The 27,194-nt window shown below is 41.6% G+C and overlaps 1 protein-coding gene across 3 annotated transcripts in view; it reads left to right on the top strand.

The window, feature by feature from the left end:
• Nucleotides 1–27,194, top strand: part of PID1 (phosphotyrosine interaction domain containing 1) — a 114,663-nt gene that overhangs the window by 45,905 nt on the left and 41,564 nt on the right. For all 3 annotated transcript variants that reach the window (XM_040348829.1, XM_040348828.1, XM_040348830.1), the window contains one exon: nucleotides 18,807–18,953. In XM_040348829.1, the coding sequence (XP_040204763.1) occupies nucleotides 18,819–18,953 (135 nt within the window). In that variant the 5' untranslated portion in view covers nucleotides 18,807–18,818. The remainder of the gene's footprint in view (nucleotides 1–18,806; nucleotides 18,954–27,194) is intronic.

Raw genomic sequence — 27,194 nt, forward strand, 5'->3', positions numbered from 1 at the left:
CAAAAACAAAGCTTATCTATAATGAACCAAAAACAAAATCTGTAAAACCTAGAAATGGTTTATATTAATCTTGAAATGTAGTTATAGGCTTAGCAAATGCAAATCAATTCAATGTAGAGTTCTAAGGAAGAGAATTGCCTCTGCCAGATCCTCTTTCATAGAGGCTCTTAAGTCAGACTTTATTATTTTTAGGGCTGAAAATAATCTTAGAGAGGTAGTTGGGCTGCTGCTTTCTCCTTTGTGTGCTTATCTGCTGCTGAAGATAGGGCAATGGGAGGATCCAGGAAGGGGCATTTATTCTAAAACATGATTTTCCTAGAAGAATCCCATAGTCATGTTTAAAGTTTAAGCTAACAATCGGAGTTTACAAGTTTTTATAGCCTTAGCTAAATGACAGCAGTTTTTCCAATGGTTTACAGCTTCAGTCTTGAACTATTGGCCCTCCATTCCCTTCACTTATACAAGTGTCTCACTCTCTAGTCCTGCAAAAAACATATTTATTTAATCCCTTATCAGTGAGAGGCTAGGTTTCACATGGACGCTGCGTTCCCTGTAAAAGCAGAACACAACACTATGGAAAGTATAAGTATTGCAGCTCCTAATTGTGCGTTGCGTGCCATATAGTGAAGCACATGAAAAGCATGCTTCTTCACGGTCACTTAACGTGTTCGTTTTGCGGTTACGTGAGGCACTGCATGCATTGGTCTTTATTCTTACAGTAGAGAAGTCATTAATTTATAACTTTTTGTGAATTGGGACATTTAAACTTGCTTTTTTTTTTATTTTATTCCAATCTAAATTTAGTAGGAGTCGGTGCAATGTTTGCCGACTCCGACTCCAGGTACCCAAAATTTCCTCCGACTCCTCGACTCCGACTCCACAGCCCTGTTAAGGACCCTATGGGGGTTATTTACAAAAGGCAAATCCACTTTGCGCTACAAAGTGCACTTAAAATTGCACTGAATGTGCAGTCACTGTAAATCTGAAGGGTAGATCTGAAATGTGCAAGCTAAAATGATTTTTATTTTCCTTGCATGTCCTTGCGCTATACAAGACATTCATCCATTCATGTCCCCCTCTGTTCTACAGCGACTGCACCTCCAAGTGCAATTTCAAGTGAGCTTTGCACTTGTAGAGCAAAGTGAATTTCCCTTTTCGTAAATAACCCTGTGTGTCCCTTTCATTGTTACTACAATGGAGGTATTGACTGACTGTTCTGGCATTGGGGGTGATTTACGAAAAGGAAAATCCACTTTGCACTACAAGTGCAAAGTGCACTTGAAATTGCACTGGTAGTGCAGTCGCTGTAGATCCGTTGGGACATGCATGGAAGTCAAAAACAGCATTTCAGCTTTCACATGATTGGATGGTAAAATCAGCAGAGCTTCCCCTTATTTCAGATTTACAGCGACTTCACTTCCAGTGCAATTTCAGGTGCACTTGTAGTGTAAAGTGGATTTGCCTTTCGTAAATAACCCCCATCTTTGTGTGTGTGTGTGTGTGTGTGTGTGTGTGTGTTCTGCAATCCTTTCCTGATGAGACCCTGAAGGTCCAGGGTGTGGTTGCAAATCACACTGCAATTTTCCCGGCCTGTGCTTAGCTACATCCATGGTATTTCTTTGTACAGCTTGAAGCACCCCTACAAAGCTAGATCTCCCCACCGCTGTAAACTGTTTTAAAATTCTTTTGAACAACTGTGACTTGTCATTCCTACGTTCTCCAGATGTAACCCCTCTCCCAGCTCTTAGTCCTTATTGCTTTTCTGTTCAGCCAGCTGGGCTGCTCCTAACTTGCATCCTGTGCTTTGGCAGATGTTTTGAGTTTACTCTGGTATTTTAAAATTCAAGCTTGTTGAAAAGTTCTATAGGAATGATGGAGCTCACTTGGCATTCTCTGGAATACCAGCGATGGCGTCAGCATCTGATTGTACCATATTGTCACATTCTATCTAACCAGAATAATGTGTAAATTTGAGGTCAGAGGAAGTGTTGTCTGCTCAGGGGACCAGTAGAAACGACTTTGGTCTGTATTCATTTTAGAGCAAAGCAACACCAACCTGACACTTTACCAAGCACTTGTGGGTTTTGGATGTTGTGGCTCAATCCAGTTTTCCTACATTGAGTGCGAACTGTCTTTTGTTAGCTTGGTTTCTTTACTTTGATTGCGATGATGCCCCCATGGAAATTTTTTATTGATATAATTGAAGTGACTCCACATGTGTTTGATAGTTTGTAGCAGTAATGGCAGCTCCTTTTACATTACTTTTCTCATGACAGTCACTTTAAAGCGGAGTTCCACCCAAAAGTGGAACTTCTGCTTATCTGTCTCCTCCCCTCTGGTGACACATTTGGCACCTTTGGGGGTGGGGGGGGGGGGGGAAGCGTGGCTGTGTGTGTTTGTTTGTTTGTTTTTACAGATACCCTGACTCCACTTCCATTGGAACTTTCCACGGCAAGGTACTTCAGAAGTTCGGCTCCCTCATCCATCCTTCCCCTGTTGCTGGGTCGGTAAGAGTATAGCATGCTTCGTGCATGCGCTGTAGGGTGCTGCCCGTCAAGCCACAAGGCTTCACTGCTGGATTCCCTTACCGGCAATGACGGCGGCAGCACCTGACGGCCAATGGAAACATTGGCTGCATTGCTGGATTCCAGGACAGGTAAGTGTCCTAATAAGTCAGCAGCTACAGTAATTGTAGCTGCTGACTTAATTTTTGGAGGGGAGGCCGGAACAACACTTTAAGAATGATTGATTGATTTTTAAAGAGGCCCGCCAATCTCACCCAGAACATTTTTAATTAAGCAGCTACAAATACTGTAGCTGCTGACTTTTAATATAAGGACACTTGGCTGTCCAGGGATCCAGCGATGTCCTCACCCGAGCCGGTTCTTGATGCGGTTTCGGGTGCAGGTGCCAGCATCTCTAGCAAGGAAAACAGGCAGAGCGGCCTTCCACCTTCACAGCTGATTTCCTACTGTGTATGTGTGAGCCACGCTTTGTGAATGGTCCTGCAGTCTTCTGGAACCTGTGTGTGTCAGAAGGTTGTGGGGGGGAGGAGGAGGAGGGGCTGAACATCCTCATAGATCGCTGTGGCAATATGACCCAGAGGTGGGAGCGGGTACCTGTCTAAATCGGGTACCCGCTACCCTGTCCCCCCCACCCCAAAAAGTGTCAACTGTAGCAGTGGAGGGGAAGGATGAAAACAAGAGGAACTTCCCTTTTTGGGTGAAGTTCCACTTTAGGAAGTACAATGACTGCTCTGTAACAATACATATATTCACAATGTTGCATAGGCATGTGTATATTTGAATCTGCCAATGTGATGGAAATTTCATGCAGACATGCAAAAAGGTAACCGTAGATGAAATCCTGCAATCAGTCTTGAGCTGCATCTGTTTAGACCTAGCTTTAGTATCTTGAGGTGTGAGCATGAAAGGTGTGCTTTGTTTTTTAACTTTTGAAGGGAAAAAAATAGTTAAAAAAAAATGTTTAAATATTTGACACGTGGGGTTTTGTCTTTCTCTTTGGGTAGATAATCTCCATATGCTCTGCATACTTCTATACTTTCTATAGCCAGATTTTGTTTTTGCATGAGATTAGATTTTCTTTGAAGGTACGCTTACTTAAAACATACTGAATGTAGAATGCAGCAAAAGTATCTGGTCCATGAAGCTTTGATGTCCCTGGCTTTTACACAACTGACTCTTCCGCTGATGAGGTGGCAATTGCAGATATGACTTCACCTATTATCACTAACAGACCTATTTGGAAATGTCTGTAAATCTTGCCATAGATTGGGGGGGGGGGGGGGGGGGGGAATGGCAAATACAAAATAATTTTGCATATACAATTGCGACGTGTTAATTCAAAATGTACTTTTTTTTTTTTTTTTTTCAATCTGCAGTACTGGAATTTTCTGTAAAGTGCAATGCAACATGGCTACATGGAGGTCTGTGTAAATAACCACCCCACCAGAAGCACTTCCTGCCTGTGTGATTTAAGGCTGCATTCATACCTGAGCATTTTGTTTTCAGGCAGAACGTCGTGCGTTTTCTGCCACGATTTTGTACAGGTCAAAAGGTCACCAATGTAAAAAGCAGAAGAACGTCTCTAATTTGCCCAAAAAGAAGCTCATGTACGGTCCTGGCACCTAAACCCCCACCCCCCACAATAGCAATCCTCTTGCTATGGGGGTACTCGCTCCTGTGAATGGAGCACCAAGCATTGTCCGTTCACACACACAGCATGGTTTGGCCCTACCCCCTGCTTGCTCCTCATCGCTGGCCGTGATCGACAGCCACAGGAGTCAACAATGGCTCCTGGTGCTGTGCCAGCCAAAGAGGGAGATACCTGGAAGAACCTCTGCTCTTATACACATCCCTGGCTTAAGATGGGGCTCGGATAACTATAGGGGGTGGGGGGGGGGGCTGCGGGAGGAGCTGCACCCAGAAGCATTTTTACCTTAATGCATAGAATGCAAGTATGACAATTTGAGGTTGAAATGAGGTGTGGGGAGGCAACACTGTGCTCGATCTTTCACTTCTCCCATTTTGTTCAGCTAGATCTCCACATCTTTAAAGTTGCCTACCCCATCTCCATTGATTGCTCGCTGCACCCTTTGGCATTGCGATTGTCTTAGTTTTGGAGATTTCCTTGGTCAACAAAAATGTAGGGGGGGTTATGTAGTGAGAGAAATCTTGATGTTGACATTGCTAACCACCTCCTCAAAAAATAATTGCCTGCTTTTATACATGTAGGCAGAAACTTTTGTCTACGGAAAGATAAAGAAGTCTGAGCTCCATGTTCCCTCTCAGGGACTCAAATTAACAAAGCCATTGGATCATCACGAAAGCACAAATATTATTTTTTTTTTTTAGAAGGGTTGGCAGTGGTGATCTTACTAATTTAAAGCATTCTGTACTTGCCTAAAGCTTGCCATACACTTGTAAATTTGTCTGGTTCAACAGTGTCCAGCTGAAATCGGATTAGTGTGTAGTGTCCCTGCTCAACAGAAGTTGGTCATTTTGCTGGAAAACATTCTTGATCAGTGGCTGCAACCTCTGACCAGTGTATTCTGATAGCTGTCAGATTACAAAGTTCCAACAAGAGGGACTCCTCCATCCTCGTTTGTATTAATAGAGGAATCAGTTGGCGTATTTATTTTTTTCATTAGCTTGCTGACAAAAACAAAATCGGTGTGCCATCTATCAGAAGAGGTGGTCTAGGAGGCGGGGACATCGTTACATTGGCTGCACAGCGATTTCAGATCTGACACAGCGTGAGATCGCGCTACCAGGCACTGGGGAGGCTTTATTTGATGACTAATGAGATGAGCGGGAGACAAACGGGGGTGCCGGGATTATACATGTGCGGCACCCGGCGGGATGACCCCGCCCCATTATCAGAACTCTTTTCTTTCGTCCGCCTGCCAAAAACCCAATTTTTCCACAATAAAGTTACAGGAGACATACTGCACATTATATAATCTTTTTACAGAACAGATTACATGATTAAGGTTTATTTTTGGCATTACAGAATTTTATAATGCTGGCGGGTAGAGGGGGTGAGAAGACAGAGGACACAGGAACTTTTTTGTACATGCCCTAAATAAATAAGACATCCCCTGAAAAATAAAACCTAGTCTGTGTGTTTTTTGTTTTTTTTTTGTAGCCAAAATTAATAATCTGAAACTATTAAGACCCAGTCTTTTTTCAGGGAATCACAGTAATAATAAATGCTAGATTTTTTTTTTTTTTTTTTTTTTAATTTCACTCTGAGCGCTCACATGCACAGGTATCTTCTTAGCAGTCAGTTACCTATAGGAGACACCTACAAATAGAGCAGTTTATGAACTGGCCCAACCACAAGAAAGGGACGTTTTTAATAAAGAAGACTGAACATAATACAAAGTGTTAATCACTTTAATCTAACCTATTGTGTAAAATCATTATCACATTTTGGATGATGGCAAAAGCCATTAAAAATTTTAGGAGGTATGGAAAATTCATTATAAATAGTTTTTCATGTCTGGCCAGTAAAAGAATCCATGAGCACTTAAGTAAAATGACAGGAGTCCCCTGGAATGATTACAACATTCCACAATCGGGGCCAGTGCAAGAGGGTGGAAATAAAATTCAGGATATTCTAGCAAGACACAGGAATATATCCTGCTAACTACCAAGATAAAAGAAGCAAATTGGGTGAAAATCCAAAAGAGATTTACACTCCATTTCTCTTTACTGGCTGAGTCACTAGAAGTTATAACATCAGACACATTTCATGGAAAGAAAGGATGCTTGGATGAAGTTGTGCAAAAAGATGATACTTACCAAGGCACCTGTGCTGCAGCATGATGCAACATGGTTAAAGTCTATCAAAAGCTAAGTTGCTAAGTCCCCCCGTCCCCTATTTAAATAGGAGGGTAGACAGTTGGCCCCTTTCGCACATGGCAGACCCCAGAAGCAGATCTGCCTGCTCGGTGGGGAATCTGTCTGCTGATCCCGCTGAGCAGGTGAACAGGTCCGTGTCCGTTCTGCTGATGCAGAGCGGACGGACACAGCCCACTGTTCTCTATGGGGCAGTTGGATAGAAACAGACCACCTGTGTGTTTTCCATCTGACTGTCATACGACCCACTAGACAAATGGGAAAAGGATGCTCATCCGTCTGTTTTTAGCAGACAGGATTGAATGTCGGCAGACACATTCGTTAACATCTGCTGCTTTATAGATGGCAACGTATGGTCTGATGGGATCCGTCTGAAAAACTGACAGGCGGACCCGATCGGTCAGTCAGTGTGAAAGCGGCCATAGAACCTCTGTCAGCTTTAACCATATGTGCTCATGAGCTCATATCTCGAATACTCTGCTCCTCCTCGTTTTTTTTTTTTTTTTTTTTTTTGTATGCCCCTGGTCAGTGCAGGAAGTGACTAGTTTATTGTGCTACTACTTCCTCTCACATGCAAGCCCTGCTGTACAGGGTCTACAAGAGGTTGATACTGTTCTGCCTCTCCAATCTAAGCACTGCAAGTGTGATCTCTATAACTGAACCAGTTGTGATGAGATAGCTGTAACTTAGTCTCGGTAGACTTGGTAGACAGTGACTTTATCCAAATAAAATCTTGCACATCATAATAAACTTTAATCCAAAACTTGTGCAGAACTTGAACATCAAATGGGTCAAAAAAACTCAGAATTTCTAGCTCCAGAATTTAGAGGGGCTCTGAACAGTAACTATAGACACACTTTGGGGTTGGCTACCACAGCTATTGTCTCAGTGGAAGCATCAGAGAAAACCCGGATCTCTCTTCTGGTGACATTCATTAGGGATGCAGAAATGTAAGCGCTTTGTATCTAAAGATGTTCTAGTGCTTTCAGGGACTCCCAATCTGTTTTTAGAAGTACCTTGCCCTGAACAGTAAAGGGTGCCATGAAACCCAGAGGATCAGATATTGCTCACAGCAGACAAAACTCCTTGTTTTGTGAAGGGTTTGTCACAAGTTGATACTCTGAATGTAAAAGTGTTGTGTTTTAAGCAATTGCAGCGAAAGGTGGTTCTACAAAGTATTGACTCTGGGGCTGAATGCACGCCACACTTTTCAGATATTTGTAAAAAAAACACTTTAAAAAAACATTTATCATTTTCCTTCTACTTCACAATTATGTGCCACTTTGTGTTTGTCTATCGCATAAAATACATTTACGTTTTTGGTTGTAACATAAGATTTCAAGGCAATGTACCTTGGTGAATGCAGCATTGCTCCGATACTTCACCTGTCCCCCACTGACTTCAAGACTGTGAACCAAGCGATCAAACACTGCTGATGGTTCAGTTCTCAGTGCCCTGTGAGGCAAGAGCTGGTCTTTGTCAGTCACTTCTGTATGGTCTGCTATGCCCACCCACCCACACTCACTGGAGCGTTGGGCTGTGGTGTGGGTGGGAACAGCTGGCTCAGGCTCTTGGCAGCTCGCTGAGAGGCAATTGTATTTCTAGACTGAAACTTTTGTAAAGCCAGGACAGCCTGGTGTTCAAGGGGTATGGTAAGACATCTCCTGTTTACTAGGTCAAAAATATTTGTTGCAAAAGACCTAATACAATGATCATCTAGAATAGTATACAGCCTTTTCAGCTTGACCTTTGAGGTATACATGGACTAGGCATATTTTGACACAGGATTTTATTGCACAGACCTACAGTATGTACTGGAGTATGAGGTGCTGTTTGGTCCGTGTTGTCCCCACCATTTTTTGCCTCAGGATATATTTCCTAAGTGGGTGTGATTTTTGTTATGTATAGGACATTGGCGATTTGGGTTCCTAATTTTCTTATTCTGATTGATCCTTCCAGGGAGTATAGTAGATGTAGGTAGAATATAATTTTCACAAACACTTGACCTCTGTGGTCTCTATGTGAAATGCGTGAGCTTGCAAGCCTTGGTGAATGTGGATTGAGAGGGTTGGACTCCCCATAGGAGAAACTTGGCTCATTCTTAGTATCTGCAATCCGGCTAATGAACTCCAAAGTAGGAAACTGGAGGAAAGGAAACTTTTCTTTTTCTTCCTTGTACCTTGATTCAAGTTATGCCCATTTTTTCCTGTATACCATAAGGTAAATTGGACTATTGGGTTAACCCCACGGGCAGTATCTGGGTAACTGAGGCCAGATGGGTGGGTATGCATCAACTTTGGAGAGTTAAAGCTCCAACAAAAGGTCGAAACTTTAATATGTGTCTGGCTGATATTTTTGGGAAGCTATGCAGTATTTAAGTAAAGCATTCTCAGTGGCTTCTGGGCTGTCCAAAACTATGCTTATGTCTGTCTTTAAGACCTGCTGCAGGGCTGTCAATGTGAACCGTTTAGTGTCTTTTGATATGTTCAGCAGATTGAGAACCTAACCACTTGATGTGCAGATCTAGCTTTTGTAGTTGTGACATCTATTTCACTGTAGTTGTGACCTGTAGTTTCTCTGGTGGCTTTGAGGGTAAATTTGGAGGCTGGAGCCTCTGTACTTTTTCAGGTTTGTCATTGAACTTGGCGAGCTTGTTGTTGTGAGCTGTTTGCAGAGCATTTGTACAGGAAACTGACATGTTTGTGTTTTACGACTTTCGATGTACGGCAGCATGGGGAACAAAGGAGACACAATGACTAATGTCCTGAGATGGAGCGCCTTTTGGGGGGTATGATGGCTCAAAAGCGTTCATACCGGACACTGACTGTGACTGAGTTGATTGCTACTTTGGGTTGTAGCTGTGGAACAGTGTGCTTGATAGGAGGTAATTGGGCAGCCACGTGGTAAGATTTATTGTCCATTATCGCATAGCGGTGGCTACAGCTTGCTGCATCGCAAAACCCTGGTGTGGAGGGATGAGTAGGCAGATTGTCTTAAGTCAGGGGTTGACAAATTTGCTTGGAATCTAGGAGCCAGCTAAAAAAGTTAGGAGCCAGAAAACGCGCCCCGTCGCGACGAGCTTGCGCGCAGAAGCGAACACATACGTGAGCAGCGACCGCACATGTAAACGGTGTTCAAACCACACATGTGAGGTATCGCCGCGATTGGTAGAGCGAGAGCAATAATTCTAGCCCTAGACCTCCTCTAACTCAAAACATGCAACCTGTAGAGTTTTTTTAAACGTTGCCTATGGAGATTTTAAAGGGTAAAAGTTTGACGCCATTCCACGAGCGGACGTAATTTTTAAGCGTGACATGTTGGGTATGAATTTACTTGGCGTAACATTATCTTTCATAATATTAAAAAAAATGGGGATAATTTTACTGTTGTCTTATTTTTTAATTAAAAAAAGTGTAATTTTTTCCCCAAAAAAGTGCGCTTGCAAGACCGCTGCGCAAATACGGCATGACAGAAAGTATTGCAACGATCGCCATTTTATTCTCTAGGGTGTTAGGATAAAAAATATATATAATGTTTGGGGGTTCTAATTAGAGGGAAGAAGATGGCAGTAAAAATAGTGAAAAATTACATTAGAATTGCTGTTTAACTTGTAATGCTTAACTTGTAATACCAACGGCCACCACCAGATGGCGCCAGCTTACACATCTGGTGGTAATAACTTGTAATACCAACGGCTAACCACCAGATGGTGCCAGCTCAGCCCCCTTCCAAGCCAAGTCGCCAGGACCCTATTTCTAGTCGGGCGACCTGGCGCCCAGGATTTGTCGACCCCTGGAAGTGGTTGGCGCACTGTCCTGACTTTTTGGGGGGATACAGCTGCTGTGGCTGGGAGTGTAGGTTTTGGGATAGTGTGGAATAAGATGTATACTATGATGCAAGAGTGTCTACTGCTGTTGGCTCCTTCACTTTCACTAAACTTTTTGACCTTGCTGTGGTGTCCTCACATTATTTTTCCAAAGCTTCTATCTCTGCTCTCTTGCATTCAGCTTCTGTTTCCATCTGTGCTTTCTTGTGTGCAGTTTCTGCTTTCAAGTTTACAAGCATCAGGACAGGCTTTAATAATTTTGTTGGCTGAGAGTGGAAGATCTTGATTGTATTTAATAGATCTGGAGTCTCTTGTAGATGGTAGAGGTGATGAGATTTAGATTCATGAAGTTCTGTGGTTCTCACTTCTGCCTTTTTTGCTTTTATTGGTGATACTAGATTGGAGGTTCTTCACCCTGTTTGGGGGGGGGGGGTAATGAGCAGCTACAAATTCTGTAGCTGCTGACTTTTATTAAATGGACAATTGCCTATCCAGGGATCCAGCGCCATCCTCCCCTGGGCTGGTTCTTTGCCAATGTTTGGGTCCCTGGTGCTGACGTATGTTAAATAAAAGTTTTTTTTTTTTTTTTTTTTAAAGCGGTTGTAATGCCATTTAAAAAAAAAACACCTGCAAGACAAAGGCATAATGAGCTAGTATGACTAGCATACTAGCTCATTAAGGATAACGTACCTTTTGATCGAAGCCCCCGATGCTGTCCTCGTCTCCCCCTCCAGCCACTCCGGCCCTGTGATTGGCCGGAGCGGCAATGACGCCACTCCGTGCAGGTGCTTTAAAACACGGCATTATAGTTTACCAAAAAACGGCATTTACAGTGTGCTTGCGCCGATGTCTATTTTTAGGAAATATCTCCTAAACCGTGTAGGTTTTAGGAGATATTGCAAACATCCACAGGTAAGCCTTATGCCACGTACACACGATCCGAAAATCGGACGTTCTGACTTTTTCCGTTTAAACTAGTTGTAAGTAGAAATTGAATAGGTTACTAAAGTCACAAATTCTCGTACGACAGAAAAAAAAATCGGAAGCGATGTCATGTGTTGTAATGTATTTGTGTTGTATTTTCGGACAACAACTGTACTGACCAAACGTAAATCGTACGATCTGGTATCGTACGAGGAAAATTTTCGTGCATGTCCGATAAAATATCGGGTGAACTGTCAATATTTGGATCGTGTGTACTTGGCATAAATCTAGGTTTGCCTGTAAGTGCAACTCACCCAGGAGGGTTTACAGCCACTTTAACCCATTTTTGTTTACTTTTTATCACAGTAGTTTAGTGACACTGAACCACTGTGGGGGAATGAACATGGTTTTAAACTCTCACTATAGTGTCCCTAAAAAAAAAAAGTTTGAATTGCAGGTTACATTAGTAAGACACTGGCGACCGGAAAGAATGGTAGGAATTGCATATGCTATATAGGTTCAGGCACACATGGGGTTAACGGTGTGATCCAGCCCCACCCACATAGGTGTTTCTCACTCTTGGCAAGGACAGCATTGTGTTTGTAAGGTGAACTCAGAGTACACTGTGGCCGTTTTCAGGCATTTTAGCGCTAAATATAGCACCTGTAACGTGCCTGAAAACTGCCTCTCAAGCCACACCAGTGTGAAAGCCAGAGTGCTTTCACACTGGGTCGGTGCTCTTGCAGGACAGGAAAAGTCCTGCAAGCAGCATCTTTGTGGGGAGGTGTATACATTGGATCCATCTGGCCTGGGAGTTTTTCACACTATCTGTACTTTTTTTGCACAGAAAGGAAAATTAACTGTTTTGAACACTGAGCACATACACGTGTGGATTATTTCATATGAACTTTGATTTGTGGATTATTTGTTTTGCCACATTTGGTCCATTTTTTTTTTTTTTTTTTTTTTTTGGAAAGTGCGGTCATCCCCTGTATCTAGGTGATATATGGTTCATGGTCTATTGGGCGATTCCTCACTAGTGGGCAGAAGCTACCTGCATTGATTTTTTTTTTTTTTTTTTTTTTTTGGGGGGGGGGGGGGGATGTCATTTTGTAGTATTTTGGCATCACCGTCTGCATAGATACATTCGGGTACATTTAAAAAAAAAAAAACATAGCATGCCCATCTACAGTAATTGCATGTACTCAGATCAAAAACTAAAGACCTATTGAAAAGAGGGTGGGACTAGCTATGCAGAGCATCTTCTAGCTACGAAGGCAGGAAGGGACAAAAAATAAAGTCAAACAACGATGCATGTTTATCATGATATGAACATTTCATATTCATGTTGGCCACGCGTGCTTTGAAGAAAAATAATTTAGGGTCCATTAAGACCACCTTGCGAATTGCAACACTTATTAAATGTGTTGGTGAGATTTAGTGCATGGTTGTGCCCTGTAGCTCATGCATCAACAGATGCATTGGGTGCCATTCAGAATGAATAGCCTCACATCGTACCAATGCATTCAAAGTATGTTGCTGCACGGTATGGTTTCAATTGCCTAACTGAACGGGTTTGTGCCTTTTTTATATTCACCTAAATCTCTTTATAGCTGGCTACTATTTGTACTACTACAAGGAGCTTCCCTGTGTATTCGTGGTTAAATGTAAATGAGGTAGAAACAATCAGTACAAAATACTGTGAAAATTTATATACTTCTGTTATGCCGCGTACACGCGGTCGTTTTTTGTGATGAAATAAAACGACGTTTTTCATCATTAAAAAAAACTTTTCTAACTTCAACATAAAAATCGACGTTGCCCACACACCATCGTTTTCTGAAAATGCTCTAGCAAACCGTGGTTACGTACAACACGTACGACGGCACTCTGTTCCATTCAAGCTCCCGTCTCATAACTTGCTTCTGAGCATGCGCGGGTTTAAAACATCGTTTTAGCCCACATACGATCATTTTTTTACAACACAAAAAACATTTTCAAAAACGACATACAAAATTAAAGCAGGTTCGAATTTTTTATTTTTTTGTCGTTTTTTCTGAAGACAAAAAACGATGTGAAGCCCACACATGATCATTTTAACCACTTAAGGACCGGACCAATATGCTGCTAAATGACCCAAGGGGTTTTTACAATTCGGCACTGCGTCGCTTTAACAGACAATTGCGCGGTCGTGCGACGTAGCTCCCAAACAAAATTTGCATCCTTTTCTTCCCACAAATGGAGCTTTCTTTTGGTGGTATTTGATCGCCTCTGCGATTTATTTTTTTATTTTTTTGCGCTATATACAAAAATAGAGCGACATTTTTGAAAAAAAATCTATTTTTTTACTTTTTGTTACAAGAAAAATCAAATTAAACTAAATTTGAGTCAAACATTTAGGCCAAAATGTATTCAGCCACATGTCTTTAGTAAAAAAAAATCGCAAAAAAAAATAGCTACCTAGCGGGAACAGCGACACTAATACAGCGATCAGAAAAATGATCGCTTGGTGACACTGGCAATAGGGAGTTAAAGGGTTAACTAGGGCGGTGATCAAGGGGTTAAAACTTTATTAGGGGGGGTGCGGGGGCTACCCTGGACCCAACACAAACTGCCTGTCACACTGACACTAAATGCAGTGATCAGTACATATATGATCAGTGCATTCAGTGACACTGTGACAGGGGGGTGGGGGGTGATCGCAAGGGGTTAAATGTGCCTGTGTGTAGTGTGTGTCAGTGTAGTGTTGTGCAGACTCACTGTGTGATGTGATCTCTCCGCAACGGCGGTTGAAAATACCGCCGAGAGGAGAGATCACATCTCTTCCTGTGTTTACGCAGGGGGAGCGCGCGGATTGGCTGAGAGCGATCTGAGGGGGGGGGGCGGCCAAAAACGAACAGCCGCCCGGATCGCTCGGACAGCCACGGGAACCGCCGCATGTACCGGGGGGGGGGGGGGGGGGGGGGGGTCCCGACCCACATCTAGGCAGGGACGTACAGGTATGCCAATGTGCCTGTCCGTGCCATTCTGCCAACGTAAATGTACATGCGGCGGTCCGCAAGTGGTTAAATGACGTTTTTAAAAATGTCATTTTATTTCATCACAAAAAATGTCCGTGTGTACGCGGCATAACAGCTTTCAAAGCTCTCCAGCAAGTTAAACTAAATTGCACATCCACTCTTGATTGTATTTTTCGGGAGGAAAAACTTGTTGACATTATTTAAGCTGATTACACTGGAAAATAACCCACTATGCGGTTTCATGTGGTATGGACAAAGGTCAGCATAGTAAAAATGTATGAATATGATTACTGGAAGTAACAGTGTTAAGGAACACAGATGATTTGCATAGAAATGTTTTTTGCTGAGCATATAATAATAAATTGAATTCCTCCCTGCCATCTGATGAATAACTCCTAACCTTTTGGCAATCTCTATAAAATAGACATTTTAAGAGAGGTTATGAAATAGAAAGCTGCTATTAATGATTAGCATGCTACTTTGCCTATTACTAGAAGATGCCAAGACTTCTAAAATACCAGTAGTCATTGAACGAGGTACATAGATTTTATTTTTAAACTCCATGCTGGATTGATTCATCTGTTCTCATCAATTCTAGGAACAAGAGCCTGTAAGTGGAAAGAAAAACCCTGCTATCTGGAGCATAGGACATATTGACTTTTTTATTTTATTTTTTTTAAGTCATTTCAATCTTTTACAAATGCAGAACATGAAGACTTGCATTTGGGATTTATTGAAGCTGCCATGAATTTTAGGAGCCCATTTACATGAAATGTGGGTGGGACTAGTTTTGGGGACCCCTCCACTGTCTCATCAGACCTGACGTATGCAGAACACTGTTTCCATTTCCCCCTAAAGTCTTTTGGGCAATAAGGGAAGAAGGCGCCATCTGTGTGAACAGTTGCTTATTATGAACTGTTTTTTTTTTTGTTTTTGTTTTTTATATTAAGCTTTGTAGATGGCCTATTTACAGCAAAGAGGCACTACTGGATGTAAAAAGGAACCCTAACGATACTTAACCTTCCTGGGCGTTGATTGTAATTCCATGCGCTAAAGACCAGCGAACATTAAATATTTTTCTTATTCTTGTACATGTCTTTTATTGAAAAAATGTATTGAATAATAAAAAAAAAAACGAAGTTCTACCTTCTGGCTGAATATGAAAATATTTATATTAAATTTCATATTTACATGCCTACAAATTGTTGGGTTTTTTTTTCAATTTTTTGGGGGTTTTTTTTGTTTTGTTTTTTAACTTCTGACTGAAACATATATGCAAAACCACTGTATATTCTCTTCCTAAAATGAAGTCTTCAAAATACTCACCATGCCTCTTAGAAAATACCTTTTTGGGTGGTTTTTTTTCTTTCTTTTTTTTTTTTTTTTTTCCCACTGTCCTGGATGCAAGAGGCCTCCAAAAATGTGATAGGTGGTCAGGAGATTATATGTAGTTTATGTCACAGGAACTCCTGAAGGTGCTCCTCGGATTTTGGGCTGTAATAAAAAAAAGAGAAAGTCTCGCGCTTGTAGTATTGCCATACTCGGGAGTAGCAGAATGTGTTTTGGTGTGTAATTCTAAGTATGCTTAAAGTGGTTGTAAACCCTTATACACCACTTTTACCTACAGGTTTAAAGCTTTGCTGTAGGTACTGGAACTATCGCCTAAACTTGCACAGTTAAGGAGATATTTACCATATACGTTTGCGCCTACGTTCACGATCATGCAGTTTCTAAAGGGCCCGTGCCGTGACTGTCTGCTTCTGTACAGGAGTGACTTCAAGCGACTCGGCCAGTCACAGAGCCAGAGTTCACGGCCCACGGTAGGAAGAGGGGGTGAAGATGGACATGGCCACCAGCAGGGACATCGTGGGCTTCCTTTGCAGGTAAGTGGCGTGCAAGTGCGATGCATACTAGCCCATTATGCTTTTACTTTGCAGGGAAGTAAAATCCATCAGGGTTTACTTCTTCTTTAACCACTTGCCACCCACCAATGACAAATTGACGTTGGCAAAGTGGTTGTAGAATCCTGACTGGACGTCATATGACGTCCTCAGTCTGACACCCCGCAACACCGATCAAGGTAAAGAGTCTCTCGCGGAGACTCTTTACCACGTGATCAGCCGTGTCCAATCACGGCTGATCACGATGTAAATAGGAAAAGCCGGTAATCGGCTCCTGTGACGGGGGGGGGGGGTTTGTGCTGATCGATTATCCGTGCCCGTCCTTGCCGCCTATCCGTGCCCGTCCTTGCCACCTATCCGTGCAGCCTATCCAAGCCCATCCATGCCGCCTATCAGTGCCCATCAATGCCACCACATCAGTGCCACCTCATCGGTGCCGCCTTATCAGTGCCCATCAGTGAAGGAGAAAACATACTTATTTACAATGTTTTATAACGGAAACAAAAAAAACATTTTTTTTCAAAATTTTCCGTAATTTTTTAATTTTTTTTGCAGAAAATAAATATCCCATAGGTGATCAAATACAACCAAAAGAAAGCTCTATTTGTGGGTACAAAATGATAAAAATTAAGTTTGGGTACAGTGTAGCATGACCGCGCAATTGTTATTCAAAGTGCAACAGTGCTGAAAGCTAAAAATTGGTCTGGGCGGGAAGGTGTAAAAGGGCCCTATATGGAAGTGGTTAAAATGTGTGTTTAGAAATATTTTATTGAAGAAACTTTGTGAAAGACTAGGGATGCTCTGATACCCGGAACCGATATCTTTGCGCTGCGATTTGAGCCCATACAAAATGAATGGACTCAAATCGCACTGCAAAGAATCACATGCAATGCGATTCCTGTCAATCGCATGGGGCTTCCCACACTGCTCCTGTGTGAATCCAGGCTTGTCATAGTGACTTTAGCCTGGGTTCATACTGGAGTGATGTGGGAAACTGCATGTGATTCGGACAGAAATCACACCACATTCCTGTTCAAATCACATGTGATTCTTTGCAGTGCGCTTTAAGCCCGTTCATTTTGTATGGGCTCAAATCATACCGTAAAAGTATCGGTACTTGGCTCAACTAGTACTTGACCAAAAGTATCTACTTGGCGGTAAAACAAAAACGGTATATGTGTAACCCTAATTAAGACCCCCTAAACAGATTTCATTGTTCCAAAATTCAAGGCGCAATCTACGAAATCTGTCAATGGTTCCTCAGCATTGGTAAACATACAAGATGCCTAATGTACATGTTTTTTATTTTTCCTGCTTTTGGTTATTCTATGTATCCAGGGCATTCGTGTCACAGGTTACCTGGACAAACTGCTGAAGGACTCCTCCATTGCAAAGGTGGCTGCCAGAGAATGATTTTGTTTCTTCAAACCTTTGGCAGCATAATCCGCTTTCCAAAGTCTGCACTTTAGCCCTCACATAGTCTGGAGTACATAGGTCTAATCTTTGGACTCCTTTGCAGTACTTGTCCTAATTCTTCCGATACCCCTTCAATCCAGCCTCTTCAAGACATGGAACAAGCAAATCCAATTCTTGGATCATCAACTGCTTTTGTCAGTTTAGTGATCCACCCTGGCATGGTGGATCTCCAATCCTATTCTGGACCTAAAATATTGTAAAGAGGTCAAGTGTGGTCTTAACCAGTGTCTGGCCCCAAGTGCCTCAAGGGACAGGTTTTTGCTTTATCTATTCTCTTGTAGAAACCTTTTGCCTCGCAATCCCTTATGAGCTGCTTCCTGTAGAAAGGTCCTAATTCCCCCCCCCCCCCCCAATTTGACCTTGTGACTTATCTTGGGGTCACAACCCAGTGCTCTCTGCTCCTCAGATTCCCCCCTTTGAACCGATTTTTAGAAACATTCAACTTTTAAGGTTGTCATCACATTAGGTAGGTGTGTTTCTGAGTTAGCAGCTGTTTATAAGAGCATGTCCTTGTTTTGCACAAAGACAAGGTTCTCCTTTTTTTTGTTTTTTTCTACCTGGAGGTCTTGGTGGAGAACACCATGTTCCCAACTCCACAATCAACCAGTGGATCGGATTTCTCTTTAGGGCCTACTCCTCTAAGGGAAAGGTTCTTCCCTTTCCCATCAAAACCCATTCCATCAGGGCTGTTGGTGTTGCCATGGCCTTTTAGCATGAAGAATCTCTATCTCAAATGTGCAACGTTGTCATCTAGTCCTCTGTTCCTGTACTGTGTGATTTTAAGAACATAGGAATTTTGACTTGCCTGTAGATTATCACTCATTCCAGAACGAGTGACTGTCACTTCATATCTTTATATGTACCCCTCTGTAGCTAGCAAGTTGGTTGTTTTTTTTTGCCTTGCTGACCCTCTGGCTGGTGCAAGGTTAATATTCCTAGGATTATTGCACAGGAGTCTGTACTTTTGTTGGGTCAGAGAGCCCTGGTTATGCCTCCAGAAATGTGTTGTGCAGCGTGCAAAATGTGACTGCTGCTGTGGCATGACGAAAGGATTATTTAAACCACTTCAGCAGCTTGCATAAGAAAAACCACATGTGCATCATGGTTGCTGTTTATTTTATTTTTTTTCTTTGCATTGATTGTTACACAATCACAAATGAGCCATAAGACTGCTTGAAAGGGGGCTATTGTTTAATTTAAGAGGCTTGTTTAGCTACTTCCTTTTCTCAGTTCTTTACTTGTAATCTATGCAATCTTCTTCTGCTTTTGTGCACAGCACTTCCAGACCATGATAAAATCAAAGCTGAACGTATTGACCCTTCGGAAGGAGCCTCTCCCAGCTGTCATATTCCATGAACCAGAAGCTATTGAACTTTGCTCCACGACTCCACTCATGAAGCCACGGCCGCAGGCAGGATGCAAGGTAACATATGCACGCTGACGTGTTAATACAGGGTACAAATGTTGGTAGCTGGAACACAGTACATAACCAGGCTTGTTTAGCTGACAGCTCAGACTGCAGTGATAGTGTAGTAACCAAAAACAAGCAGGCAGTTTTCACTTTTCACTAATCAGACTGCTGTAATCTAATGTGTCTGCAGGATGCACTGTAGCATGCAGGACATGGGGGTTCTGGATTTTTACACCCAAACCCCCAGAAGAAAAAATACTGGGCTTTTTTTTTTATCAAATAAGCATTTCTTTACAAATCATCTGTGTTGCTCAACATCAGGTAACCAGATTAAAATCTGTACAGCAATGTGGCAATTAAAGAGAAAAGGAATAATAGTTCTGGGACACCCAAGATGTTAATAAATTAAGTCTGATGTCAGGATAATTGGCTTCCTCCCAAGGTGTTTTATGGTGGGGCATGGACTGGTGTGATTTGGAGCAAAATAAATCTTATTGTTTGCATAAAATTTTTGCACTGCCTTATTAAAGCCTATCTAAACACAAAAACAACATTTTTTTAATGTATTGCAGCATACCAGTCCCTAGATGAGGTAGCTGTATTCGCTATTCGCTTTTTTTTTTCTTTTTCCCATGGACTATTTTTTCCTTTTCTTCTCACTTGGTGATTCTGCTAGTAAAACTTTGCTGGACCTAGGATGACAACACTCACCCCAATGTATCAGAACAACAAACGTTTTACAACTACTGAACCCTGCCCCTCTTTATGTCCATAACATAGAGGGGTATAGTTTTGTAGACTTTGGAGAACTGTGTAATTGAGAACTGGCAGAAAACACAGGAAGTTATCGGCTTGCAAGAATTCCAGCCAAATCAACAGGTATTTTTTTAAATGTATGAGATAAAACAAAACACTTACAATGGTATATTTAGTTGACCAAATTAAACTTTGGCATTTTTCAAAGTGTATGAATTTTCTGTAACAGATATTGCTTACATCTAAGGTACTAGATTATGTTCAATAGACCAGTATCGGCCAATATCAATAGTGTTTCAGTGTTTTCAATAGTGTTACAGAATCCAACATTTTTATGTTTGGCCCCAGTTTACTCAAACCATACTGGTATCAATCCAATCGTATCACAAAATGTGCAAGTTCCACCCACTGAGGATCAAAAATTACATTTTTTTTTTTTTTTTGTGTGCCCAAAATGGCCATATTTGTGTGGTACTTTGACACTCAAATTACCTAGTTATCTTTTGCCAGGGTGAGCTACCTTGTCCATTGCAAAAAAAAATACAAGAATGACCTGATGGGATGTGGAACCTGTACCAGAACATGCTGTACATCTCTCAATTGTTCTCTATCTAGTGGGAAAATCTTGTCATCCATTCTGGTTCTGAATACAGTTACTCATTTTACAAAAAGACTTGTATATGAATTGTCAAAAATCAAAATGCCTTGTATATCACGTGTGCAACAATATAGAAAGTACAAAATGAATGGTGCTTAGATTGTTTTCACATATATAACACTATGTGCTATGTTGCCAACTACAATAATGTGTTACTGGGTGCCTCCCAAACCAGAGAAAAGGTTAAAACACTGGCATTTTAAATTACTGCATCAGATTTACAATCATAGCAGGCCTGTAAAATGTCAATTTGTTCTTCCAAAGCTACATACAGGCAACACTGGGTTTGATAACAAAACACTCTAAAATCTGTTTTAAAAATTAGATTTCCAACCAAGTGTTACATTTTGTAGTTCTCTTCTCATGTCGCTGTCAGATCTTTGTTTTTGCCCTATGTGATTTGACTGCCATATTATGTCTATAGCCAGCAAAGAGCTGCTCAGCAATCAATCAGCTCCTCTTTCATGTTTCCATGGCAACTTTAGACCATTTTAAGAGGAGTAACGCTGACTGGTTGCTGGGCACAGGGCACATACGGTATTATTTGATCTCACAGGGGAAATTCTATTATACAGCTAGTGTATTATTTATATAAGGTAACTGCTGGTTGCATCAATCTGCTATAATGGATCAGATGCTGCTCATTTACTTTGCAGCCTGTGGAAGGGTCTGGGTCACCGATCTATTGATTATTCATTGTCAGAGCACATTTACATCCTGCTGATAAGTTGAGGGACACAAATAAGAGATTGATGTTGGCTTTTAACTCTTTGTTCTGTATGAAGGATGTTCAAAAACACCATGGAAAGTAATTTCTGGTTGCCTGAAAGTGAGGGGGATAAAACCATAAAATGGAACAAGAGTCATTACTGCCACATACATACTAATTTAGGCCAAATAAGGTAGTCGTGACTCCTGAGGTTCTGTAAATTGAAAAGGCTGCTGTGGTAGATAGTGTTGCCAACCTACCAGATTGAAATTTACTGACATTTAATGACCCAAAATTTACTGGCACAGCCAAGTTTTTACTGGCATTTCCAAAACTTGCAAAATTACAGTTCAAGTACAAATGTAAGAATTTAGGCTACATGGACGGGACTCAGGAGGGCAAGAAGTTTGAATGGGCGGCGCGCACACACATGAAATTGACTCTCACAGTGACCCTGACAGCAGTGTGCAGCAGCACAGATGATGATGACACCTCACCGACACGTCCCCTCCTGAGTCACAGTCTCTCTCCACACCAGGTGGTGCCTCCACTCCAAACGGCATTGACAGTCCTGCTCCTGACTTGCCTTGCTCCCGTCCCTCAGACCTGCACACAAGGCTCCGGCTGCTCCACTTGGGTCCCTTGCATCATGGCTTCACACAAAAACCTCAGGCACCACATCCACCAGTCCTGTCCCCTGCCGGCACTGACTGAACACACTGTAGTAGGCATTCGGATGGTCTCGGCCGCCTCTGGACCCAAACTGCGCATGCGCAGTCCCGAGACCAAGCTTCTCAGCAATATTTTTTACTGGCAACCTTTTTCCTCTTACTGGCATTTACTGGCAGGAGAAACGTGTAAATTTTTTTACTTGCTACCAGTAAAAATACTAATGGTTGGCAACACTGGGTAGACATGGGGTGCTAACCATTCTTTTTTTTTTTTTTTTTTTTTTTTCTTTTTCCACTTCAGACTCCGCTCACACTTGACGGCGAGACTTGCTCACGGTTAGACCGCCCTTAACGTCTCTCTAGTGGCTTCGCATCATGCGTGGATTTTTTTTTTTTTTTTTTTAAACAGTTACAAATTTGTCATTTTTGAACCTTTAGTTATACTTTTTACGTTTAACAAGTCTAACTACTTACTTAATGCGCTGACTTGACTAGCCCCTTTTTTTTTTTTTTTTTTTTTTTTTTTTCTCCTTCTTTCTTCCTTCCCCCTTTTTTTTTTTTTTTTCTTTCCCCCCGCCCCCCCTTCCCCCCCCCCCCCCCGCCCCGGATCTGTGTGCCTTGCAGTCTTCTTTTTGTTTTCTCACCTATCCACTTCTGTCATTCCTTGAACAAATTTTTCCGAAAATTTAAAAACTTTCCATTTTTCCCACACCTCTTTATATCTATCCACTCCTCCTGTCTCTCCACAGGCCAGGTACTCCATCTCTTCTATGTATTCCACCCTTTCCATCAATTCTTTAATTGATGGCCTTTTTGGGTGTAGCCAGTTTTTTGGGATCAGGGCCTTTGCTGCATTTAGCAGCACTGGAACCAAAGTTATTGCGTATTGTTTTTTTGTTTTTTCAGTTCCATGAAATAGACAGGTCAGCGGGCTAAACGGGATCCTCTCCCCTGTTATTTTTTCGATATATTCCAGGACTTCTTTCCAATATTCCTGTATTCTCGGGCAGTCCCACCATATGTGCATAGTTGTTCCTTTTTGCTTACAATTCCTCCAACAGAGCTCTGAGTTTTTTGGATGGATTTTGTTCATTCTTGATGGGGTCAGGTGCCATCGAACCATGCACTTATAATTTGCTTCTATGGAAGTTATATCCGAGGCATAATTATAAACTGCACCTATCATTTGTGATTTGTCAATCCTTTTACCCAAATCGCTTTCCCATTTTTCTAGACAGGGCAGTGTTTCCTGGGTCTCGAGCTCCGTTAATATTCCATATGCTTTTGATATACCATGTGTCAGTGGCCCATCTATATTGCATATTTTTTCTATTGGGTTTAATGTTTTTTCTTCCCGAATCGGTTGTGGTAGTGTGCTGACAAAGTGATTTAACTGTAAATACTCCCATTCACTCATCCGTTGATCCCCTTCTCCCACTATTATATCTTGTCTTGCTTTTATTTTTCCCCATGTGACAATATCTTTTAATTTTTTCTCACCCAATTGCTTTCCGAAACGTGTTCCATTGCCTGGTGGGAAGAAATTTGTGCCTGCTAATGGGATTAATGGAGAGTTATACTCCCATTTTTCCCGTCTAAATAAAGTGTCCCATATTTTAAAAACATTCTTTGTGATACTATGTGTGTTTGTGCCCAATTTCCTCGTCTTTGGTGGTATCCAAATGTTTCTGTTTAATTGTGCATTACTTATTTTATCTTCCATACGTGCCCATATTTTTTTGGTATGTGTGTTTGTCCATTCTACTAACCTGGCTATATTAACGGCGACATAGTATCTTTTTATGTCGGGGAGCCCCAACCCGCCTCCTTTTTTTTTTCAAGCTCAGCTGTGTATAGCTTATTCTGGCCTTTTTACCTGCCCATATATATTTCAAGATTATTGTTTTAATTACCTTAAAGAAGCTTTGCGGTATCTTTATTGGGAGCATTTGAAGTTTATATGTTATCTTCGGTAGTATCATCATTTTAAACGCATTTATCTTACCTATCCAGGAGATGTGTTTTCTTGCGAGATTTTTCAGGTCTTGGTTAATGTCATTAATTAAGGGGACAAAGTTGGCTATGTAGAGTTTTTCAACTGTTGGTGTGATCTTTATTCCTAAATATGTAATAGCTTCCTTTTCCCATGTAAATGGGAAATCCTTCTGAAGCTCTTCTGCTTCTTTTTTTTCTATCCCCACATTTAGGATTACTGTTTTTATCGGGTTTATTTTAAAGTTGGAAAGTTCACCGTATCTTTTTATTTCCTTTATAACGTTAGGGAGGGAAACTCTAGGTTTAGTCAGGTATAGGAGTATGTCGTCTGCGTACGCCGCCACCTTGTGTTCATCGTCTCCCACTCTCACCCCCCCTATGTCCGGGTTTTCCCGGATTTTTGCTAACAGTGGTTCCAGTGCTATTACATATAGGAGGGGCGAGAGCGGGCACCCCTGTCTGGTTCCATTTTTCATTTCGAACGCAGACGACATACCCCCATTGACCTTCACCCTTGCCGTCGGGTGGCTATATAGGTTTTTTACCCATTTCAAAAACCTTGGCCCCAGACCTATATTTTGTAGCGTTTCCATCATAAACCCCCAGTCGACTCTGTCGAATGCTTTTTCAGCATCTAAAGACATGAGTACGACTGGGGGTTTCTTTTTTGGATCCTGTTGTAGTAACAGCAGGGTCCTTATGCTATTGTCTCTCCCTTCTCTGCCTGTTACAAAGCCTGCCTGATCTATATTTATTAATTCCGGCATTAAACTTTTTATCCTAGTTGCTAATATTTTCGCATAAACCTTCAGATCTGCATTTAACAATGCTATTGGTCGGTAGTTAGAACACAACGTTCCATCTTTTCCTGTTTTAGGGATTATAGAAATACTTGCTAGCAGCGATTCTTTTCTTATTTCCTCTTCCTCTCCTATTTTATTAAAGTAATTACACATCTCTGGGACCAAAAGTTCTCTAAATTTTTTATAGTATTTAATCGGCAAGCCGTCGGGGCCTGGACTCTTACCACCCGGTGTTTCCTGGAGGGCTCTATAAATCTCTTCCTGAGTTACAGAGGCCTCCAGGGATTCCCTATCGTTTTGAGTTATTTTAGGTAAGTTCACTTCTTTTAAGTATTCCTTGATTTTCCTTATTCTAATATTTTGTTGCTCTTGAGTTTCGTTGATTCTTATTGAATATAATGTACTATAATAAGTCTGAAAAGCTTCCGCAATTTCAGATGTCTTGTATTTCATAAGGCCGTCTTGGTTTTTTATTTTTTCTATGTAATTTTTTATTTTTTTTTCCCTTGATATTCTGGCTAGATATTTCCCTGGTTTGTTCCCCCATTTATACCTCTCTTTTCTGACATTTTTGAATATATTCCTTGTTTCTACCTTCATCAAGTCTCTGATCTGGGCCCTTTTTATCACTATTTCTTGATATACCTCGTTTTCTCCTCGCTCTTTATGCGTTTGTTCCAGTTCAAATAATTCAGATGTTAATTTTTTCATGTTTAATTTTCTTGTCTTTTTTTTCCCTGCTCCAATTGAGATTAATTTCCCTCTAATGTATGCCTTATGGGCCTCCCAAACAGTTGCCACCCTTACTTCAGGTGTATTATTAAGAGTGAAATATTGTTCCAAATCGATTTTTACTGTATTGTTTACCTCTGTGTCTTCTATAAGTTCTTCGTTTAAGTTCCACGTTCCTTTTCTTTGCTCTATCTCTTTGAATCTTATTTTCACTATTACCGGAGCGTGATCTGAGATTGTGGTTACCCCTATTGATGTTTTAACTACGTCTTCCAGCGACTCATGGTCTACCATTATATAATCCAATCTTGAATATGTTCCGTGCACAGAAGAGTAATATGTATAGTCCTTTTTGTTTGGATATGTAATCCTCCAAGGATCTATTAAACAGTGACTGTGCATTTTTTTTCCTAATATTCTTAGCTGTTTAATATTTCGTCTCTGTGCTCCGGACATATTATCCAGGTGATAGTCCATTGAAAGATTGAGGTCTCCTGCTAAAATTACTTGACCTTGCTTAAAATCCATTAAAACGTTCAAGAGCCCCCTCAGATATTTATGAGGTTGTCTGTTTGGACAGTATATGTTTGCGAGCGTATATTTTTTCCCTTGGAGTACCCCTCTCAGAAACAGATAACGTCCATCTGGGTCAACTTTCCTATCTTCTACTGTAAAAGTGATGTTCTTCCCTATTCCTATAGCAACCCCCTTAGATCTCTTCTTTGGGGAGTCTCCGTAGTACCAAGTGGGGACTGCCCGAGAATACAGTCTAACATTAGAGTCCAAAGTTATATGTGTCTCTTGCAGAAAAACTATTTCAGCGGAGTACCTTTCAACCTCTCTTAATACCATATGCCTTTTTTCCGGGCAACTGAGACCTCTTACATTGTATGTTATAAAGTTTATATTTGTCATTTCTTTCTCTTTTTTTTTTTATCTTTCTCTGATAATTATATTTTTTTCCGTTGCAAGACACACAGATCTAAGTCCCCTTTCCCCCCCCTCCTAATCTTCCCCTCCCCCCTCTCCCCCTTCCTCCCTTCTCCTCCTTCCTCCCTTCTCCTCCCTCCCACCCTCCCCTCCAATCGTACTTTGCCCCATTGGTCTTCATGTAGGGCTTTCTCCCCCCTCCCCCTCCCCTTCTTTCTCCTGGTCGATCCTTGACCCTATGGTTGATTAGAGCTTTTTTCCCCCCTTTGGCGCTATTGGCGCTCTTTTGCTCCTCTGGCTAAGGTGGAATTCTATTTTAGCCCGGTCTCTTATCCCCCGATAATGGGAGACTGGTGTAAGAGCGCTCTCCGGGTCCCCCCTCTCCCCTATCCCTTGCTGATTGCTTACTGTATTAACCCCTCCCATCCCCGTCCCCCCACACGCCTCCCCCCCCCCCAACGGCCCAGATCTTCAATGATTTTTTGGTATTGGGATGCCCAAACTATTGCAAAATTCTGGTATTTCCTCAATAAACCTCAGTCTTGCCGAACTCCCGTTTTTCCTCCCTATTAAACATGCTGGGAATCCCCAATTATACTGAATGTCGTTTTCCTGCAGGATCCCCAACAGTGGTTTTAAGCTTCTTCTTCTTTTTAACGTCTCTTGGGACAGGTCTTGGTAGATTTGAATATTATGTTGATCGTATTCTAATGGCGACTTCCCTCTCAGATTTCTCCAAAGTTGATTTTTCTCCTCCCAGCTTTCAAATCGAACAATAATGTCTCTTGGATATTCCTGTGGTCTTTCTCTGGGTCGTCTTATCCTATGCGCTCGTTCTATTCTTAAAGGGGCAGTTGTTTCTCTTTCTAATATTGGATTACAAATTTTCCTTATTATTTCTGGCAAGTCCTCAGCCTGTGTTGTTTCTGGAACTCCACGTATTCTAATATTCTTCCTTCTATCTCTATTTTCCTGATCTTCTAATTTGTACGCCTGTTC

The sequence above is a fragment of the Rana temporaria genome, chromosome 4, assembly GCF_905171775.1.
Source record: "Rana temporaria chromosome 4, aRanTem1.1, whole genome shotgun sequence".
Taxonomy (NCBI): Eukaryota; Metazoa; Chordata; class Amphibia; order Anura; family Ranidae; genus Rana; species Rana temporaria.